At 64.4% G+C, this 20,025-nt stretch overlaps 9 protein-coding genes across 9 annotated transcripts; 5 read left to right on the top strand and 4 right to left on the bottom strand.

The window, feature by feature from the left end:
* Positions 1-84: 84 nt before the first annotated feature.
* NCB2 (negative cofactor 2 transcription regulator complex subunit ncb2) lies at positions 85-714 on the top strand (the record flags this gene model as incomplete). Its single annotated transcript, XM_069349269.1, has 5 exons — positions 85-160; positions 197-262; positions 305-399; positions 449-517; positions 604-714. The coding sequence occupies 5 exons, from the start codon at positions 85-87 to the stop codon at positions 712-714; spliced, it is 417 nt and encodes a 138-aa protein (XP_069212813.1).
* A 101-nt stretch (positions 715-815) lies between these two features.
* MAK32 (Double-stranded RNA-containing particles stability) lies at positions 816-3,776 on the bottom strand (the record flags this gene model as incomplete). The annotated part of the gene is made up of 10 exons (XM_069349268.1): positions 816-1,791; positions 1,828-2,142; positions 2,356-2,506; positions 2,543-2,901; positions 2,940-3,007; positions 3,047-3,242; positions 3,297-3,489; positions 3,545-3,566; positions 3,605-3,678; positions 3,743-3,776. The coding sequence occupies 10 exons, from the start codon at positions 3,774-3,776 to the stop codon at positions 816-818; spliced, it is 2,388 nt and encodes a 795-aa protein (XP_069212812.1).
* A 572-nt stretch (positions 3,777-4,348) lies between these two features.
* Positions 4,349-5,041, top strand: Q8F55_000616 (uncharacterized protein; the record flags this gene model as incomplete). The annotated part of the gene is made up of 3 exons (XM_069349267.1): positions 4,349-4,366; positions 4,401-4,754; positions 4,793-5,041. 3 exons carry the CDS (start codon positions 4,349-4,351, stop codon positions 5,039-5,041), a joined length of 621 nt encoding a protein of 206 aa, XP_069212811.1.
* A 1,283-nt stretch (positions 5,042-6,324) lies between these two features.
* HAP2 (Transcriptional activator) lies at positions 6,325-7,273 on the bottom strand (the record flags this gene model as incomplete). The annotated part of the gene is made up of 2 exons (XM_069349266.1): positions 6,325-6,519; positions 6,578-7,273. 2 exons carry the CDS (start codon positions 7,271-7,273, stop codon positions 6,325-6,327), a joined length of 891 nt encoding a protein of 296 aa, XP_069212810.1.
* A 1,312-nt stretch (positions 7,274-8,585) lies between these two features.
* ATP5 (ATP synthase F0 subcomplex subunit OSCP atp5) lies at positions 8,586-9,684 on the top strand (the record flags this gene model as incomplete). Its single annotated transcript, XM_069349265.1, has 4 exons — positions 8,586-8,648; positions 8,962-9,118; positions 9,231-9,626; positions 9,674-9,684. The coding sequence occupies 4 exons, from the start codon at positions 8,586-8,588 to the stop codon at positions 9,682-9,684; spliced, it is 627 nt and encodes a 208-aa protein (XP_069212809.1).
* A 553-nt stretch (positions 9,685-10,237) lies between these two features.
* On the top strand, positions 10,238-12,230 carry YVH1 (tyrosine protein phosphatase yvh1; the record flags this gene model as incomplete). Its single annotated transcript, XM_069349264.1, has 4 exons — positions 10,238-10,615; positions 10,657-11,122; positions 11,341-12,137; positions 12,189-12,230. 4 exons carry the CDS (start codon positions 10,238-10,240, stop codon positions 12,228-12,230), a joined length of 1,683 nt encoding a protein of 560 aa, XP_069212808.1.
* A 474-nt stretch (positions 12,231-12,704) lies between these two features.
* On the bottom strand, positions 12,705-14,515 carry Q8F55_000612 (uncharacterized protein; the record flags this gene model as incomplete). The annotated part of the gene is made up of 4 exons (XM_069349263.1): positions 12,705-12,735; positions 12,780-13,989; positions 14,038-14,401; positions 14,474-14,515. 4 exons carry the CDS (start codon positions 14,513-14,515, stop codon positions 12,705-12,707), a joined length of 1,647 nt encoding a protein of 548 aa, XP_069212807.1.
* A 269-nt stretch (positions 14,516-14,784) lies between these two features.
* On the top strand, positions 14,785-16,620 carry SLU7 (mRNA splicing protein; the record flags this gene model as incomplete). Its single annotated transcript, XM_069349262.1, has 4 exons — positions 14,785-14,929; positions 14,976-15,938; positions 15,985-16,149; positions 16,187-16,620. The coding sequence occupies 4 exons, from the start codon at positions 14,785-14,787 to the stop codon at positions 16,618-16,620; spliced, it is 1,707 nt and encodes a 568-aa protein (XP_069212806.1).
* Positions 16,621-16,733: 113 nt separating this feature from the next.
* Positions 16,734-19,998, bottom strand: UTP21 (rRNA-processing protein utp21; the record flags this gene model as incomplete). Its single annotated transcript, XM_069349261.1, has 8 exons — positions 16,734-17,398; positions 17,446-17,549; positions 17,602-18,656; positions 18,693-18,871; positions 18,916-19,115; positions 19,152-19,281; positions 19,325-19,546; positions 19,737-19,998. 8 exons carry the CDS (start codon positions 19,996-19,998, stop codon positions 16,734-16,736), a joined length of 2,817 nt encoding a protein of 938 aa, XP_069212805.1.
* Positions 19,999-20,025: the final 27 nt, after the last annotated feature.

The raw sequence follows: 20,025 nt of genomic DNA, 5'->3' as shown, positions 1-20,025 counted from the left end.
GGCGCGGGCTACAAAAACCAAACTTGACACACAACAACACTCCACCACTCCTCCACCAAACTTACGACCCCCGCCCCCCCCGCCATGTCAGACCGCGAAGGCTTCGGCGGCGACGACGAGCACACGCTGCCCAAGGCGACGGTGTACAAGCTTATTTCTGGTGCGCCTTCCCCCCCGGGCACAGCTAACGCCGCAGAGATGCTGCCCGAGGACCTAAGCTGCTCAAAGGACACCAAGGAGATCATTGTCGACTGCTGTGTCGGTGCGTGCCGCCGCCGTCCACGCCAACTGACGCCGCCCGCAGAGTGGATCAAGCTCATCTCGGCCCAGAGCAACACGGTGTGCGAGGAGAGCTCGAAGAAGACAATCTCGCCGGAGCATGTGCTCGAGGCGCTGAAGGTGGGCTGGGCTGCGCAGGCGGCAGGCGGTAGGCAGCTGACACACGCAGCAACTCGGGTTCGAGAGCTTCCTGCCAGAAGTGGACGAGTCGCACTCCGAGTTCAAGCAGAGCCAGAAGGTGCGTGCGGCGTCGGCGCGGCTACCGGCGTGACCACGTCGGCCGCCGTGCCCCAGCCCCAAGCCCCGCCCCGCTGACCCTCCCAGGACCGCCAGCGCAACCAGCCCGACACGAACGGCATGACGCCAGAGGAGCTCCAGGCGCTGCAGGAGCGGCTATTCGCCAGCTCGCAGGCGAGGCTGGCCGCCGCAGAGTAATGTAGCAGTGTTGTACTATATCATGTCATGGGCGTGGTCGTCGCAGCGAGCGAGCGAGCGAGCGCCAAATGCAATGCAGAGAAGTGATCTACAACGGGGGTCTAGGCCCAGTCGTCGGCCTCGTCGCGCGCAGGGCGGGGCGCGCGCCTGTGCCCGTCGCCGCGCCCGTGCCCGTCGCCGCTCCCGCCGGCACGACCCCTCCACTCGCCGCCGGCGGCGGCCGCACCGCGCCCCCACTCACCCCCGCGCTCGTTGCCGCGCCGCCGGACCTGCGCCTTGACGTCGAAGATGCGCTCCTGGCGCGCGGTATCGTCGGCAATCCGCTGCTCGAGCTGCGCGAGCGCGACGTACGCGTCGCTACCCCAGCGATGGCTCGAGCCTGTGCGGCCGAGGATCTCTCTCCCGACCTCGTCCACGACGCCGCCGACGACCTCGGCCGTCTTCTTGTCCCAGAACACGGCGTTGACCTCCATCTCACGCACGCCGGCGTACACGCCGTGCAGGTCGCGGAAGTGGCCCCACCGGATCGCCAGCAGCTCGTTGTACGCGGCGGTATTACACGCCGCGAGGTAGCTCTCGAGACCGAGGGCGCGCGCGTGCTCGAACAGCGCGAGCGCGACGTGCGGCGCATTGAGCCGGCGAAGCGCGCCAAGGACGCGGGGAAACATGCGCCCATAGATGGCGGGGTAGGCGCCAGCGTCGCCCGGGCAGAAGAGGTTCGCCTCGGCCCAGGCCACGACCTCGGCCGCCGAGCCGAGGACGGACAGCTGCTCGACGGCGGCGTCGACGGCCGCGCGCAGCTCGGGGCTCGCGTCGTCCTCCTTCCGCCTGAACTGGGGGGGCTCGAACGGCAGCCCCTTCTGCGGGCGGTTGGCGCGCCACTCGCCGCCCTCGCCCGCGCCGAGCTTGTCGAGGATGCCAGAGAGGATGGCGTTGAAGCGCTGTGCCTCGTGGGGCGTCTGCCCCGCCGCGCGGTGCGCGCGCATCGTCGTGCCCCGCAGCTTGCGGGGGTACGTCGCGCGCGTTGGCTGCTCGAGGATCGAGCGCGTGGGCCCGCCGCCGCCGGCGACGGCTGCTCTGGGGGGTTAGAGGGGCACGCAAGGGGGAGCTTACGGCGTGCGCACGACACGGTCCCAGAGCTGGTCGATGCGCTGCGCGCGCAGCGTGTCGGCGTGTGCGGGGTCGGCACCGAGGGGCGAGGGTGGCGCCGATGTGCTTGGTGTTGGCGCCGGGTCGGACGGGGAGGAGGAAGACGAGGCCGAGGACGACGAGGACGGCGCCGACGGGCCAGGCTCCGAGCCCGAGTCCCGCACGCACGTTGTGGTGCTGACGCGCCGCAGCGCCCCTGGCACTCTTCTCCTGCTGAGCGCGATGCCCGCTTCAAGGACGGTCGGAAGCATGACGGCCGAGTGTGGTGTGTTCAAGAGGCTGCAAACGTCAAAATGCAGCCTGCCGATCGAGGTCGCCGAAATCTTTGGGTGGCGGAACGGGCCGAAGCTCTGACGACACTGCCGTGGCAACCACCTTGCACCACCCCCGACCACATCACAGGTATTAACATGCTAGGTGTCGGTTCTCGGTATAAATGCACATGTATTGTAGACTTCTCCCCATCCCCTCACGCGTCCCCCCTGCCCTCACAACTCGCCCGTGCCCATGCGCCGCTGCAGCGCCTCTACGCGCTCCCACGGGTAGTCGCCGTTCCACACCTCGCGCCCCAGCACCTTGACCATGTTTGGCAGGCCGTGCTGCTCGATGACAAAGCTGGCTGCGACGGTCGCCCAGATCACGGCTGGGATATCAGCTCGGCTCTCACCGCCCTACCCACCCTCGTGCATGTCCTTGCCCTCGTCGAGCGCAGCCATCAGCCCCCCCATAAAGGCGTTGCCAGCACCCGTCGGGTCCACCACCGCCTTGTCCCACCCCGCCATGCCCTTGACCCAAAACGGCTGCACCCAGTACACTGGGACCTGGGGCGGGTGCTGCGAGAGCGGGTCGATCGGGACATCGGGCGTCAGGTCCTCCGTCAAGGCGTAGCAGCAGCCCAAAGGCCCTGCCCGCAGCACCGCCGCCACGCGCGGCCGCAATGTCAGCAGCCGGCGCGTGCAGTACTCGAGCGCGAGGACCTTTTCCGCTTCTGAAGGGGGGTCGATTCCATACAGCGCTATTGCCTCGGTGTCGTTCGGGCTCGGCGTCAGCGCTGCCCCCCCAGCACCTTTCCTCACCTGATGACATCAACGTGGTGGGCGATCTTCTTGGCAAAGAAGGCGAGGTTTTCAGGCAGGCAGCACGGCTGGGTGTGTGAGCTTGTCTCCCGTGACCGCATACGCACAGGTTCAGGCTCCCAAAGGAAGCCCGGGTGCCAGCCACCGTCCGCCTCGGCGCTCATGGCTGCAATCTCGGCGATCGCCTGCACGGCGCGGTCGGGGAAGGACACGAGGTGGATCCACGACGGCAACGGGTTGGTCCACTCGGTGTCGAGCAGGTCTCGCGGTGAGAGAAGGTACGGTTTGGTGAGGTACTCGAACCTGCGGGTGGGGGTGTGAGTTGTTGGGGCCTTGTCTCAGCCACTATCGACGCACCCTCGCACCTGGCCGCGATAACGATTGACGGCGCGCGTCGTGTCGTGCCCGTCCTTTCGCTGCCTAAACGTCCACATGTCCTTGCCGAAGGATTCCAGCGAGGCGATCATGGGCTGGGGCAGCGTTTCTGGAGTGTAGTCGACAATCATGCCCAGGCGCGATGGTGGGAGGAAGATGCGGGCGCCGACAATGGCTGAAGGGTTAGCGTGTGAGTGAGGCGGGTATGAGGCGCGAGGCGGCGTGCGTACCGTATGTGCCGGCGCCGCCAATCTGGCCGTCAGCGTCGGGCAAGGGCACGGGCAGCCTACCTGGTCTGGCTTGTCGAGTGGCTTCTCTTTGCCATCCTTGTCCACGGTTGTGAAGGTGTCGATGATGAAGGCCTCTGATGGTGTGAGTGGGGTTGGGGAGGGGGGTGGGGGGTGGGGCCGACCGAGCTCGATGCGCACCTAGTGTTGCTACGCGAGGACGTTTCAATGACATGTTCGTGGAGGTTGTGGTGTGTGTGAAGCAGAGTGAGAGTGATGAGAGTGAGAGAGAGAGAGATGGAGGAGATGAAAGGGCGTTTGCTCGCCCGTCCGGCCGCCCGCCGGCTGCCTCGGTCGGTGATGGTGTCGCCGCCGTCTTTGGCGTTGGCGTCAAAAGTCGAGGTCACTGGCGGCTGGAACACCTCCACCACGACCAAAATGGGTGGGTGACACTGTGACGCACCCAGTGTTGCGTGGTCATTGTCACCAAAGGCGTCTCGACCGGCACAGTTGAACAGCGAGCGCGACGCGACGCATACATGGCACAGTGTAGATGAGCACGAGTATTGTCCAGATCTAATAAATCTAGCGCTGCATTCATGGTGGCTCCCCATTGTTGTTCACTGTTTGGCGGTACTTACAAAGGCCCCAATTCAACAGTGATTGTAAACAAACGCCTTCCTTTGTAATACCATTAGGAAAAGCGTTAAAGCCAGCCAACAACGCCCACCCTCGCACCCAAACAAAACACTCAACTCGCATCACTCGTCACTCTCACCACCTCGCGCGGGTCGCGCACCACCGACAATGACAACGAGCATAACAGTACGCACCTCCACCCCACCCCCGCTAACCCCAGGACGCGCGCTTCACGCACCTGCACGCGACCGAGTCGCACATCCTCGCGCTGCTGACCGACGACCCGCCAGAGGACGGGTGGTCCGTCATGCCCGGCTTTGACGAGAACGTAATCTTCAGCCCGTACCTCGAGCCGCCGCGGCTCGACGCCGACGAGACGCTGCCGAGCCAGGTGCACCCGAGCTATCCCTACGGGCGGCCCAAGGGCCTCGCAAGCCGCAGCATGCAGCCCGTGCGCGCGGCGGCCGGCAACCAGCTCGGCGCGGCGCACCGCGACGGCGAGGGGTGGGACGAGCTCGACCTTGACGCGGTGCTCGAGGTGCCTGATGGTGGCGAGGTGCCGCCTGTGATGGCTGTGAGTTGGCGTGCTGGTTATGGTGTAGCTCACGGCAGGGATCCAAGCGGCCGCCCTCCCCGTCCTCGCCGGCGCTCCGCCCCCACCACATCCCCCTCCCGCGCTCGCTCCACCTCCGGCACGCGCTCGAGCGCCAGCGGCACGCGACGCCGCCTGCCCCCGCCGACCCGTTCGACGCGCCCGTCCCCAACGAGACGTACGCCGAGGACGACCCGGACAACCCCAACGTCGGCGTGCCAGAGGTGCCGCCCGAGGCCGAGCCCGCCGCGAGCGACAGCGACGAGTAGGCGGCGGCGGCAGCGACGAGTAAACGACCGGAGACGTGACGAGCTGGCGTAGGCCAGCTCGTCGACCATACCCTGCACACAGATACCTTCCCATCCCCATACCCCCCCCCCCCCTCCCCCACCCCCAGACATGATGATCCCACCCAATTGTCATCCTTAGTCCTAGGGCTCAAGCGAGTCCGAGGAAGGAGAACAGGGCGCCCTCCGGGAGCGGAAGGGACTGATCTGGCCGAGTTGTACACGATGCATTGTTGACAAGGCGGGCGGGTGAGCGGCGGGGTGTAGAGCGGAGAGCCAGCCGTCGCCACTGGCGCGTGGCCAAAGCGTCATTGCCTCGTCTGTTGTTATCGGCCGAGGGCTAGTGTGACTATCAGATATGCTGCATCCTGCCCTCCCCGCGCGTCTGCAGCTCCCACCGCTCGGCTGTGCGTGTCGCCTCGTCGCCCTCCTCCTCATCGGAGCACATGCCCGAGCACGCACGAGGCGACGACTGCCGCCGGTTCGCTCTAGGAGAGGAGGGGGGGGGGGGGGGTGGAGGGCAACACACAGAGCCGGCAGCGCGCCGGTCGCCACTCGCCCCCCGCGCCGTCTGTCAGCAGGAGCACGCCACGGCCCGCTCGCTACGCTAGCGACCACGGGGGCGGCCGGCGGCGGCGGTGGCGGTCGGCGGCGGCGCGTACCCAGCGGCCCAGCGGCCCAGCGGCCCAGCGGCGCACCGGCGCGCGCCCGAACACGCCGAGATCAGCTTGGCGGTTGTTGGCGGCTTGCTGGTGCGGCCAGGGACCGGCCGAGCAAGCCGCAGGGATGCCGCCGCCATGGCGCGCCGTCGGCCCTTTTTTCGCCTTCCAAGCCGCCGCTGTTGGGCATGAGCTCCAGGGCGGCAAACAATGCAGCGAACGCGCAGCACCGCCAAATTGACCCACCTCCCCCAATGTCACCATCTCCGGCCGATCCGATGCCCATGTTTATGGGCGCGACAAACAAGTTATACAGCGGCCACAGCGGCTACGCGGCTACACCCCCGCCCAGCTCCACACCATGCACATGCCATCGTAATGCTCACATACGAGCGCTCTATAAGTACACACACGAGGTGGACTTGTCTATTATGGTCGGGGTTGGCGGTAATGCAGACGGGTGGCGCTCGAGGCAACCCGACAGTCGGCACAGCGCGCTAGGGTAGGGGGTGGGTTGGGTTTGGGTGGTGGGTGGGTCATCGAGCCCAGAGCCCAAGATGGGTAACACAGAGCAAATGGGTATCATGTCGCTTGCCCCGTCGTCGTCTATGTCGAAGGAGCAGCTTCTGAAGGCGATCCGTCGGTGGATGGCTCACCCGACACTGATCCGTTGGCGCTAGCCGCTTCCTTTGCTGTTTCTTCGCGCTTGAGCTGCTCAATCTCGTCGGCAGTGAGGAAACGACCACCCTTGCCGCGGGGGCGCGAGCACGCATGACGATGCCGAGACTCGTGCAGGTAGGGCTGTGAATAGTGTCAGTTAACAAGTCATGAGAAAAATGCTGCAGCCGCGCGAGCTAACCTTTCGGGACCGCACGAGGCGGTTCAGCTCTTCTAACCTCGCGCGCGCGAGACGGCGCTTGAGTATCCGGTGGTACTGCTTGGCGTTGACGTAGAGGGGCTCCTCGTTGTCGGCATCGGCGTCCTCGCCCTCGGCGTCGCCGCTGCCGTTCTCGACCTTGACGAGGTCGTCGTCATGGGCCGAGCCGTCGACGTAGGCCTGGGTGGGATCCTCGTGCGATGCTTCGGATCCAGAGTAGAGACCGTTGGTAGCATGACGGTAGGTTGATGGGCCGGGCTGGTTGATCTCGAGGTCGAGGAAACGAGCCGTCTCACCGTGGCCGTTGATGAGATTGCCGTTTGATCGGTCATCCATGACGCCGGCGTGGTCGTTGCGGTACTGGGACGCAAAGTCGGGCTGAACCAGGCTGTGGGGGTACGCGCTAGTCTGAGCGGCCTGGCCGTTTGCCTGGCCCTGGCGGGGGTTGTACGAGTGTGATGCTCCAGAGTGGCCAGTGACGCCAAAGGCGCCCAGGTCGTCTGGGTACGAGTAGGATGAAAAATCCAAGGCCGACTGGCCAGCGGATGCCGAGTCGTTGTCGGAAGCACCTCCGACGTAGTCGTAGGCGCGCCCCAAGGCCGACGAGTCACCAAACGAGGGACTTGCCGAGTAGGTGCCCGCGTTGGGGAGGAGGGAGAGTAAGGTGGAAGTGTTCATGACGATGGGCGGCGATGTGGGCGCCAAAGGAGTGTCGTCGATGTCGTCGTTGTCGTCGTCTTTATGCGCCTGTGCTTGTCTTGTCGTGGGGGGGAGATGACGACGAGTGTGGGGTGATTGGGTATGCACGCGACCGACCTTTGGGACGCGCGAGTTTGTGCCAAAGGAGGTGTGATGTGTGTCTAGGAATGAAAAACGAGGTTTGTGCGCTGAAGAAAGGATGGGCAGCGGAGAGATCGGGCGGAGAGGAGGGAGGGGAGGGGGAATACGGCAGGCGGCGGCGGGGGGGCGGCGGCAAAGAGCGAAGAGAGAGAGAGACTTGTTCGTTGAAATCGCTGAAACCGGTTTGTATACAGTTGGGCGGGTGAGAGTTGTTATAGTCGTCAAGGGAAAAGCCAAGGGCAAAGGGGCAACACCGAGGGCAAAAGGCAAAGCAGGGTTGTCAAAGGGGCGGCTGGCGGGGCGGGCTGGCGGCGCGCGCCTGACTGACTCTGCTGCTGCGTTTCTGTCGGTCGGTCGGGCGGGCGGACAGACGGCGGCGCGGCGGCGGCGGCAACGGACGACGGGTCGGATGCAGGCTGATTGCCTTGGTGCAGGTGGCAACAAGGAACGCTATTACAAAAGGAAGGTGTGCAGTGTGTGGGATGATGATGATGATGTGAGAGAGATGTGCGATGGATGCAAAGAGATGATGCACCTGCTGCAGTCGTGTGGACGTGCGCTCTTGCTTGCTTGCTACTGACAACAGTCTGCTGCTGGCCTGGCTATGATGAGCTTCGACCGCGCAAAAAAAAGACCCAGACACACGGCACGGTGAGATCGAGACACAGAGACGAGCTCTACGGCCACAAGCATCCGACGGTCCGAAGCGCCCGAGTTCCCCAATAACGACGCCAACTAGTTCCAAATAGGCTTTGCTAATTCCTCCTATTCCAGAGTGATTAGCGCGGCGTCTCTCATTTCCATTTCCATTCCATTCCAGCCCGTCATCGGCTTACAAGAAAAAAATCAGAGCAAACGGGTGGGGATGCCCGACAGACAGAGTTGGCCAGGCACGCCAACGCGGAATCAAATTGTGCCACACTTGTTCAATACCGACTTGCTCCGGCGCCCTGCCAGCGACGACGTGAGCCAGGCTGGCGGGGGAAGACAGCCAGCGGCATCAGACTGACGAGCACCCAGCGGCCTGGGTGGCCTGCTGCTGCCTGCTCGCTCCGCCAACGGCCACCGCCCAACCACCACCGTCGAGCTCACCTCGCTCACCATCACACCTATACCCCCTCACCACTCCCCCACTCTCCTCCCCACCAAAATGGCCTCCATCGCCCGCACCTTCGCCGCCCGTGGCTACGCTTCCGCCGCCGCCGCCGTCAAGGTGTGTTGCTGCATCGGCGCTCGCGGAATCGACGAATCGGCGCCCGCCCGCGCCCTCGCACTCGGAAAGATGAGGAGCGGCGCTGCAAGAATCGCCGGGGGCGTGTATCGCGCCGACGCCGCGCACCAGCCCTCCCGGTGTGGGCTGGCGCATCCGCGGCGACAATGCGCACGCCGTGATACCCCCTCGGTGCATGCAGCGCCCGCCCGAATCTACGCCGTGCCGATGCGAGATGCGGCGCCGGCCGTGCCGATTCGACATCCGCACGCTGCCACCCCGCTTCCTTGCCCGGTCCCCCCGCTGACACTCCCAGGCCCCCGTCCAGCTCAACTCGCTGACCGGCACGTACGCCACCTCGGCCTACCTCGCTGCGCTCAGGAAGGGCCCCAAGGAGCTCGACACCCTCGCCAAGGACGTCGAGTCCTTTGACAAGAAGATCAAGGAGGACAAGAAGGTCCAGGCTCTTATTGGTGAGCGCGGGCGAGCAGCGATGGCGACGGCGAGGGGTGCAGCGCTGACCATGTCTCCTCTCGACTCGTTACATCGCACCGAATGGCTGCCTCGTCATGTTCAACTCTCCAGACAACCCCACCCTCTCGGCCGCCGAGCGCGCCGAGGCCCTCAAGGGCGTTGTCCCCTCGGGCTCGTCGCCATACCTCCTCAACCTCCTCTCGGTCCTCTCGGAGAACGGCCGCCTCGCCTCGGCGTCGCGCGTCTTTGCCGACTTCCACACCCTCATCGCGGCCTACCGTGGCGAGGTCGAGATCACCATCACCTCGGCCGAGCCCCTCGACTCCAAGTCGCTCAACCGTCTTGAGAAGGCCATCAAGAACACCTCGGTTGCTGAGGGCAAGACCCTCAAGTTTGCCAACAAGGTCAACCCCTCGATCCTCGGTGGCCTGATTGTCGACTTTGGAGACAAGACCATTGACCTGTCGGCGATCTCGAAGGTCAACCGCTTCAACACTGCTCTTGCGCGTGAGTGTAGCGAGGCGGGGGAGTTGGATTGTGCTGACGATTCGCAGAGGGCATCTAAGTGTAGAGCGCGGAATAGGTGCAGATGAATGAATAGCATTGCAAGGGGGTGGGCGGGGGGCGGGGGGATGGTGAGCTGTCGGAGAGGCAGCGGCGGGTGTGGGTGGGGTAGGGATGCGGAGTCTGGATATTGGGTGTGCAGGTGCGGCGGGCGGAGCAGAGCGAGCTGGGTTGTGGCCGTTGTGGGCTGTGTGTGATGGTGAGCAGGGCTGGCCGGGGCCGGGGGTTGTGTTGTGTGCCCACGATGATCAGGACGCGGGGCGAGGCGTGTGGGGTGGAGCCAGTTGCGGCGCCAGTCCTTGTGCCGTCGAGCTGCTTGCTGCAGATCACCGAGCGTGCAAGGCGTGTCAAGGCAGCGGTGCTATGCGTGCAAGCGCACGCGCGCCGTCGCCCACCTATACACCAGTGCAGATGCAACCCGAGCCGGCGTCGCAGCCGACCTGGAGCGAGTCGCCAAGAGATGCCGGCAGTGGTGCAGTGACGTCCACCTCGCACCGCGATCTGAACGATCTGAACCGTATCTGACTCTTCATCCCACCACCATCACGAGCACAATGCCGCGCCCCACCCTGCCCCAACGCACGTCCGCGACGCACGCCGACGAGCCGCCGGCCGACGCGCTCCGGCCAGACGAGGACGCCATCGACGACGTGTACGCGCAGGTCGCGTCGACCGGCAGCCTCGAGGCCGCGGCACGGCGGCTCGCCGAGATCGCCGCGGCGGGGGGCGAGGCGCCGGCCGTCGTCGCGCGGCGGCAGGCCTGGGCGGGCGAGGAGGACGAGGACGACGACTACTTCCGCCAGGCGAGGGACGAGGGCGACGACGGGGAGGAGGGGGAGGAGATCGAGCACCTCCAGGAGGTGGCGGACGGGCTGTGGGTCGGCGACCTCGTGGCTGCGATGGACGCGGACGGGCTGCGCGCGCGCGGGATTGTGAGTGGGGGCTGGGGGGACGAACTGACGCCGACACCCAGACCAACATCGTGTCCCTCCTCCGGCCCAGGCTCGACTTTGCGCCAGAGTTCAGCACGTACCCCGTCGAGATTGACGACGTCGCGTCCAGCGACATGCTGCAGCACCTGCCGAGCACGAGCGCGTGGATCCGGGAAGCGCTGCTCCGGCGCTCGGGCGAGGCCGTGGCCGAGCGGAGCGGGGACATCGCGCCCGGCGTGGGGGAGACGAGCGCCGGCGGCGTGCTGGTGCACTGCCAGGCGGGCATGAGCCGCTCGGCGACGGTCGCGGCCGCGTTCCTCATGCGCTGTGAGGGCCTCGATCCTGTCGAAGCGGTGGCCATCGTGCGCGAGGCCCGACCCGTGGTCGACCCCTCTGAGACGTTCTGGCACCAGCTAGGCCTGTACTACCTCGCCGATGGGCGCGTTAACATGAAGGACAGGAGCACGCGCCAGTGGTACCTCGAGCGCACGACGGGCATGGTCATGAGTGAGTGGCGCGGGTGTGGGTGCTCGTGCGCGTGCATGCATGGGGCTGGGCTGGGTGTGCGCTCGCTGTGGTGCGGCTCGACTCGTCGCCGGCACCGAGGTGGACGACTCGAGCCAGCTCCACCACCACCCACCCATCTGAAACCAACCTCCACATCCATCCAAATTTCCCTTCCACCCACCATCCACAACCCACCCCCGCTGACATGGCCGCCGCAGACCAAGGCGCCGCCCCGTCAACAGAGCACATGGCGCGCTACCCCGCCACGCCGAGCGCGTCGCAGCCGCCCACGCCGTCGGGCGGCGCCGGGCGCCGCAAGATCCGGTGCAAGATGTGCCGGCGGCACCTCGCCGTGCGCGAGCACATGATGGACCACATTCTCGACCAGAGCCCGGTTAGCAGGCCACGCACGCCGAGCAACATCACCCTCCCCGGGCCGTTGAGTGCGCTCACCGAGCCCGAGCCCGCGGAGGCGGGCGTGTCAGACGTCATCAACCCCCTCACCGGGCTCCCGCTCACCAAGTCGCGGCGCAACAGCTCGGCGAGCGCCGACGGCCGCCCGCGCGCGCGCTCCATCCTCGGCGGCGCGCCAGAGCCCATGACGCCCAGCGCGAGCTCGCGCCGGCCGAGCCACACGCGGCCGATTCTCGACGCCGACGCGCTCGCCGCCCGCCTGCCCCCGCAGCTCGCCGCGCTCCGCGCCGCTGGTGGAGGCGTGTCGCCGGCCCTCTCGACGGGCAGCAGCCCGGAGAAGAGCGCGCCGCTCTCGCCCGCGGCGAACGCGCCGACGCCCGCGCCCCGCCGCCCGAGCTTTGGCGTCGCTGCCCCCGCGCCCATCCTCGTCAACCCAAAGTGCTCGGGGTACTTTGTCGAGCCGTTGACTTGGATGGAGCCCGTGCTCAACAAGGGCGAGGTGAGCGGAAAGCTCGTGTGCCCCAACGACAAGTGCGGCGCAAAGATCGGCACGTTTGACTGGGCCGGCATGCAGTGCGGGTGCCGCGAGTGGGTGACGCCGGTGAGTTGGGTGGGGCTGGGTTGGGCGACGACAGCCGAGCTGACAGCGCAGGGCTTCTGCATCCACCGCAGCAAGGTCGACGAGGTGTGGTGATCCGTCGACGATCCACGATCCAGTCCATCAAGCAGCAGACCATAGCCCATCCCATAGCCCAGCACAGACAATGCATCTTACATCACGCAGCACAGTGCACGCTGCATCTGCCGCTGCCCGCGTCAAGCTGAGCACACCACACTGCAGACCTACAAACCTCGACCATGCCTATACCATTCCTTCTGCCGTGGTGCAGACCAACGACGTGCTCCGCGCTCCGCGCTCGCGCCCCACTTCCACGCTCTTCCACGCCCACTCATACATCAGCACTCCACTCGATAACATGGAAACGTAAGGTTTAGGTTTGGTTGGGTCTGGTCTGGTCTGGGTCTGGGTCTGTCTGTGGCTGCAAACTACTGGTCCTCGCCGCGTGCCGCTTGCTGGCAAGGGCGCGGCGGTTGCGCTGCTCAGCGGCTCAGCGCTCAGCTCTCTCAGCTCTCAGCTCGCACGTCGTCGTGAGCGGTCAGTTGGCGCCTAGGCGGCCTGCCCAATCGACGCGTAGTAGCTGCGTTGTCAGCGCCGAACTCGGGAGCCCTTGTCTGCACTTACGAAGCATACTGGTCGCCATTGCCACCACCACCGTAGCCTTGATCCCGGCCGCCGTAGCCGCCGCCGCCGCCGCCACCGCCGTAGCCCTGGTCCTGGCCGCCGTAACCACCGCCGTAGCCGCCGCCGCCGCCACCACCGCCAAAGCCGCCGCCAGGAGGTCCGTCGTGGCGGCGACCACCGCCGTGCCAGTTCTCCGGGATGCGCCAAGGCGGGACGCGCTGCTCCTCCTGCGGCTGTTGCTGCTGCTGCTGGGGGCGCGCGTCGCCGCCAGGCGTCTCGCCAAGCTCGGCCATGAGCGCCGAGAACTCCGAGTCGAACTGCGTCTTGTTGTTCTGCGCCAGGCTCGGGTCGCCGCGGCCACGACAGTCGCGAGCCATGTGGCCGGCGCCACCACATAGGCGACAGATGACGTTGGCGCTGTACATGCGCTGCTGGGGGCACTCCCATCGTCGGTGGCCCTTCTCACCACAGTTCTGGCAGAGCTGGTTCTCGTCGTCACGGAGCGTACCGTTGAGCGACGCAAGCTCACGCAGCTGGTTGCGCTTGTGGTCGTTCTGTCCCTCGGGTGTCGACGCCGCAGTCTCAATGACCTTGTTGATAAGCTGCACACAGGTGCGCACCTTCTGCTCGTCGTCGGCAGTGACAACGCAGTGCAGCTCGTCGTCCTCGTCGTTGGCAAACGCGTCCGAACGTCCCTTACCGTCCTTGACACTGCCCTTGCCACGGATACTGATCTTGGCACCACTCTCACGCTCCATGCGCTTGAGCGAGTTGCCACGGGGGCCGACGAGCAGACCGAAGAAGTTGATCTCGGGGAACTCGTGGACCGGAATGTAAACCTTCTCCATCGGGCGGCCGTTGCGGCGCTGCTGCATGTCGAGAGGCGGGCGGAAGTTGGGGTCGTTCTTCATGGCACGGTCCACAAGGCGGTTACGCTCGTCCTCGAGCTTTTGCTTGTAGCGCAGCTCGCGCGTGTTCGAGCGGCGACCGTAGGCATCAAACTTGGGCGGTGGCGAGGGCGAGCGCTGTCCATCCGGCGGCACAACGTCACCGGTACGCAGCTTCCTGTTGATTTCCTCAAGACGGACGTGGATGGCGTAGTTGTCGAGCTCCGACTGCGACACCTTGCCCATGATGTTCACAGGCAGGCCCGCGACATCGGCACGGTCGCTGGCATCACCCCAACGAGACCTCCTCTTCCTCGGTGCGTCTTGATCCGTCAGGCTCATCCCGTTGAACACATTTGCAAGCCACTCACCGTCTCCATGGCCACCATCCCTTCCACGCCCACGGTCGTCGTCCCACCGGCTGCTCCGTCCGCCGCCACCTCCTCCCTCGCGGTCACGGCCGTACGAGTCGCGTCCGCGGTCCCGGTCGTCATAGTCCCGGCGGCGGTCGTCGTCGCGTGGCCTACGGTCGCGGTCGTAGTCGTCACGGCGGTCACGGTCGTAGCGGTCGTCACGGCGGTCGTCGCGGTCTTGTGGGACGCGCTCGCGGTCGCGGTCCACGCGTCCGTTGAAGAACTGCGAGTCGGACGGCGGCTTGCCGTAGCCGGAGGGAGCAGGGCCAGAGGGAGGAGCCTCCTCGGGTAAGCCGAAACGGCGCTTGTTGGCCAGCGGCACCTTGAGATGAGTCAGTCGGTGGAAGAATGGAAGAGCCAGTCGCGAAAAACAACCAGCTCGAGGCTTACTCACGTCGTTTGTGCCGGTCAAGTTACGAGTAGCAGGGCGCCACATTGTTTGAGCGTTTTAAATCGCGATCACGAAGAGTCGCTTGAATGGGTGTGTATGAATGGTTGTTTGAAGATGAGTCGTGAGCAAGATGTTGGCCACTGAGTAAAGTGGCGAGACGACAAAGGAGAAGACGAGGTGGTGGGCGGGCGGCATTTTATCAAGGCCATTTTGGTCATTTTATCCCATCGGCCTCTGGTGGCGACTTGGAGTGCTCCAGACTCCAGACTTGAGTATCAAGCTGCATCTCATCCTCGACTTGGTCATCACCAACAATGCTTCGTCTCCCGGCTGAAACCTCCGACAAGCTCTCAAAGTCGTCGTACCGCGCCCAGCGCGAGCTCGAGGCGGCTCGTAAAGCAGGAACAGCTGCGCCAGCAGTCGACGCCGATGGCAAGGCAATCAACCCTCATATCCCAGGTGAGTGCCGTTGGCGTTCTCTAGAAACCACTTCTGACACCCGCAGACTACATCTCCAAAGCGCCATGGTATGCGGATCTTGGCGACGGACCGTCCCTGTCCCACCAGCGTGTGAAGGAGAAGAAGAAGGACGGCATCGATGAGTGGTACGACCGAGGAGCAACTGCCGGGCCAGCAGCGACAAAGTTCCGCAAGGGAGCCTGCGAGAACTGCGGTGCCATGACTCACAAGCGCAAGGATTGCGTTGAGCGCCCGAGGAAACGCGGAGCAAAGTTCACCGGCAAGGACATTCGCGCCGACGAGGTGCTCCAGTCCGTGTCTCGCGAGTACGACGCCAAGCGCGACAGGTGGAACGGCTACGACCCGGCGCAGTACAAGAACGTTGTGGACGACTATGAGGCTGCCGAGGAGGCCCGCCGCAAGTTCCGCGAGGAGGAGATCGATGCGCAGACGTCGACAGACATGGCAGCGGTCAAGAAGATTGCCAAGGCCAAGCAGCCAGACGACGACGAGTTCGGCTCGTCGGACGAGGACGAGGAGGACGAGGACAAGTACGCCGAGGCGGCCGACCAGGTCGGCCAGAAGCTCGACACCAAGACGCGTATCACGGTGCGCAACCTGCGTATCCGTGAAGACACGGCCAAGTACCTGCTCAACCTGGACCCCGAATCGGCCTACTACGACCCCAAGACGCGTTCGATGCGTGACGCGCCAGAGGTGGGCGTCCTGCCCGAGGACATGAAGTTTGCAGGCGACAACTACTCGCGATTCTCGGGCGAGGCGACCAACATGCAGAAGCTGCAGCTGTTCGCTTGGCAGTCGGCTGCGCGCGGCCACAACGTCAACGTGCACTCCAACCCCACTGCCGGAGAGCTGCTCCACCGCGAGTTCCAGGAGAAGAAGGAGGTGCTCAAGGACACGGGACGGCAGTCGGTCCTCGAGAAGTACGGTGGCGAGGAGCATCTCGAGCGCTTGCCAGAGGAGCTGTTGGGCGGCCAGACCGAGCGATGTGAGTTCTGCGCGCGGATATCGGGCGACCGTCGCTGACCAGACAGACATCGAGTACAGCCGCACGGGCCAAGTCATCAAGGGCCAGGAGCAGGCCAAGGTGCGCTCAAAGTACGCCGAGGACGTGTACGTCAACAACCACACGTCGGTGTGGGGCTCGTGGTACGACCGCGACTCGAGCAGGTGGGGCTACTGGTGCTGCCACTCGATCAGTGAGTTAGGAGGAATGGGCATGTGCTAACGGAGCAGTCTCGGGGTCATACTGCACTGGCGAAGCGGGCAAGGTTGCGAACCACGCCTCGTCGGCGGGCCAGCTGCTCGCTGCTGACGAGGAGCCGGAGGAGCAAGCCGAGCCCAAGTCACTGGCTGAGATGCACCGCGAAAAGCTTGAGAAGAACAAGCGCGAGGCCGACGAGAAGAGCAGCGAGCGCAGCCGCAAGGGCAAGAACAAGGAGTCGGCCACGCCGTGGGGAGAGACGGACCAGCCCGACCTCGACAAGCAGCGGCTCAAGCGCGCCATCGACGAGGAGAAGAAGCGCAAGGCCATGGACGAGGACGAGGCGTGGCAGCACACCAAGAAGAGCAAGACCGACGTCACGGAGGAGGACATGGAGGCATACCGCCTCTCCAAGCAGGCCTACGACGACCCGATGGCAAACTACAAGGACCCAGAGGAGGACTAGGCGTACAAGACGAGACGAGGAGAGACCCAGAGCAGCATTGTATCACCAGCACATTATCTTTAGCACTTATGCATGTGGCGCCCCTGTATACTGGATGGATGGTCTAATGATGTCTAGCCGCGGAGGAAGGAGATGGTGCCCATCGAGTACGAGATGAGCTCGAGGAGGCGGTTCGACTCCTTCTTCTGCTCGGCCTGGAGGCGCACGAGGAGGTCGCGGAGCTCCGCGTTGGCGATGAGCACGTCGCCGTGGACCGAGAGGAAGACGGTCATGAAGGCCTGCACGGCCTCAAAGTCGCGGTGGGAGCGGAGGCGGCCGACGAGAGCGGCGAGGAACGCGGCCAGGTGGTCGAGGGACACGAGCGATCGGATCTCGAGGTCGACAGCCGACGGCGACAGCGCCTTCATGTACTCGAAGAAGGCGGCATAGTCGCCATCCTCGTCCTCGCGGGCCAGCCGCCGTGTGAACTCGCTCTCGAGGAAGGAGGCGGATGGGGCGAGACGGGCGGAAAACGGGTCCTCGCTGCCGGCCTGCGCGGCGGTCACATCAAAGCGCGGTTCCAGACCAGCGACAGTGGGGAGGAAGAAGGGCGCGGCCTCGGGCGCCTTGACGGGCTCCTTGGGCTTGTTGCGCGCCTTGATCGTCTCGAGGTTGAGCAGCGTCTGCCACCTTGACCGCGGGAGGAGCGACAGGGTGAGCAGTCCTTCTGCGAGGAAGTCGGGCGTCGTGTAGATGTCGGTGTATTCTGGGGCGCCGACGGGCTCAAGGCCTTCAAGCGCTGGAGGGGTTAGTGGTGCCGACTACCAACACGACATCACCACTCACCCTCATCATCAACACCCTGGACTGTTGGCAGAGCCACTTCTGGTACATCCTCGTCCTCGGGGATGTGGCGAAGCGCGACATCAGAGAACTGCGCCTTGTTGGCCCTGTGGGATCAGTGCTGTCCTGGGACGACACAAACCACCGCGCAGCACTCACCAGAGATGCACACCCAAGCTGTCAACATGAGCGGTGGCAAGGAAGTCGCCAGTGGGCGAGAAGGTCACACTTGTCGCAATCGACGACGATCGGAACGCGTCCACCAGCTTTCCACTTGGAATGTCAAATGTCCTGATCACCGAGTCCAGCGACGTCGCAATGAGCCAGCGCGAGTCGGGCGTGAACGTCGTGTCGAGGATACGGCCGCGGAACCCTCTCAGTTCACGGACCACTCGTCGCGTCTCAATGTCGACCAGGCGCACAACAAGATCGTCGCAAACGACGGCCAGAAGTCCGCTGTCGCGGTTCAGGTCGATGGCCGTGATCGACGAGTCGAGCTGCACAGTGTGGAGCAGCTGCGTGGTGTGGAAGTCGAAGAAGTACAGTTTGCCCTCGAGGGTGCCTGCAATGACAGTCGTATTCAACGCATCCGTTGCCAGGCCGACGACCGCCTCAATGGTCTTCTGGACCGTCTTGGTCTTGGACTTCTTTGGCTTGCTTTGCTGGATGATCTTGGGCTTGCTGTCGCCCGGTGCAGGACCCGAAAGCGCAAACGACTTGCGCTCCTTGCCCGACTGCATGTTCCACATCCTGATCTCGCCGGTGGATGAACCGGCCAATCCAAAGTTGCCACACGCGGTGACACACACAGCCTGCACGGCTCCGTCCTCCTCCATATCAAACTCGGCCTGCCCCAAGCGCTTGTCCTGTACGCGCCATGTTCGTGCAGTCGAGTCCTCGGCGTGGGCGGTAAGAACATCTTCCCAGTCCTTGGAGCGAGTGGACGAGCTCGAAAGGGCAATGATGGGCGGGAACTTGAGCTCATCTGCCGAGACGCCGAGCCCAATGGCCTTCTTGATGAGGGAACCCTGGGACAGTTCGTGACTGCGCGAGTCTCGCACCACGCTGGTGTATCGGAGAGCACGGTCGCGACCCGTTGTCAGAATCTGCTTGCCGTCCTCGCCATAGTAACGAATAGTAGAGGGAGGGGCATGGTGACCCGTACGGAACTTGAGCAGCCGTGGGGCGTTGGTCGGCGCGTCGAATGCCCATTGCTATCCGTCAGCATGGTAGAGAAGACCGTTGCTCACCTTCACACTGTTGTCGGGACTGCTACTGATCAACAATGGCTGTCCCTGCACCCATTCCAATCCTGTCACGCTCTGCTCGTGTGCCATGCGTGTGGTGTGCAGCACTCGCCCACCCTTGTTCAGGTCCCAGATGGCAATGGTGCCCGCTGAGGACGAAGAAGCGAGGATGGGAGGTCCATCTGCGCTGTCAGTACTGCAAGTCGAAGCCCTCAATAGCACATACCCATGCGGAATGACAACCCCTCAATTGAGCCCTGGTCCATGCGCATCTGCATCACCAACTCGGCGTCCTTGATGTCCATAACGCGGATGGCGCCGTCAAGGTAGCCGACGCCGACAACATCGACGGCAGGAGACTGCACAATCGTAGTGACAGGTGAGGGTGCTGATGGCGTGAAGGAGGGGAAGGTGTGAATGAGAGAGCTGGCAGGTCAGCTGCAGTCCATCGCCACAACCTACCCAGTGCGAATGTTCCACAGAGCAAGCTCGCCCTCCTTGCTGCCAACGAGGATCTTGTTGAGGTAGGTCACAGGGTGCATGAGAGTGGTCGCGGTGAACGTCGAGTGGAACTGGATCTCGTTGTCGAGTTCTGGAGTGGTTAGAACCTGGCATACACCCCCTGCTCTGCTCACCAGTCGACGCAATGTTCCAAACGAACAGCCCCGTTCCGTCGTGCTTCAGCGCGACGAGCTGCTCGCCGAAGATGAGGATCTTGCCGACCGTGGAGCCGTCTGGAGCGTCATACACGGCGGTCTCCTTGCCACGAAGATACTTGATCACGCGGGGTCCAGCAGCGGCAAACACCTCGGTTCCAGTCTGGGCAATACTGTTGATGGGGGCGCCGGCATCGGGACCTGGAATGGACGTCAGCTCTGTTTCGATGTCAAGTAGAAGAGGTAGAGAGCTTGAGGGTTCAGATAGGAGCGAAAGACTATTGATGCTATGTGTCGATCATGATAGGTCTGATTGAACTATGCTTGATTTGTGGATCATCCGGTGGGAAGGGTCGAGGAGGAAGGGGAGGGGAACGAGCTCACGACTCACCAGCAAACAGCAGCGTCATCCTCTCAGCGTCCCACATGAGCCAGCTCCTGCCGATGCTCGAAACAATGTGGATCGTGGGCTTGGCGAGCGCACCCTTGGGCGTGTGCACGAACATCGAGAAGGGGACGTCGTCCGAGACGAAGCCGAGGGCACGGAATGGAGCGAACAGGCGGCTCTGAGGCAAGGGGCCAGCCGGGGCCTTGACGACGGCGGCGGTGGCCTTGGCCTCATTCTTGGAGCGTTTTGATGGCCTTGGGGGCATCTTGAGTGTCGCGACGAGCTCTGTCGA

Source organism: Vanrija albida, assembly GCF_041260175.1.
Source record: "Vanrija albida strain AlHP1 chromosome Unknown contig_1, whole genome shotgun sequence".
NCBI lineage: Eukaryota > Fungi > Basidiomycota > Tremellomycetes > Trichosporonales > Trichosporonaceae > Vanrija > Vanrija albida.
Note: the sequence above shows the minus strand (reverse complement) of the source record. Positions and strands in the feature narration are given on the sequence as shown.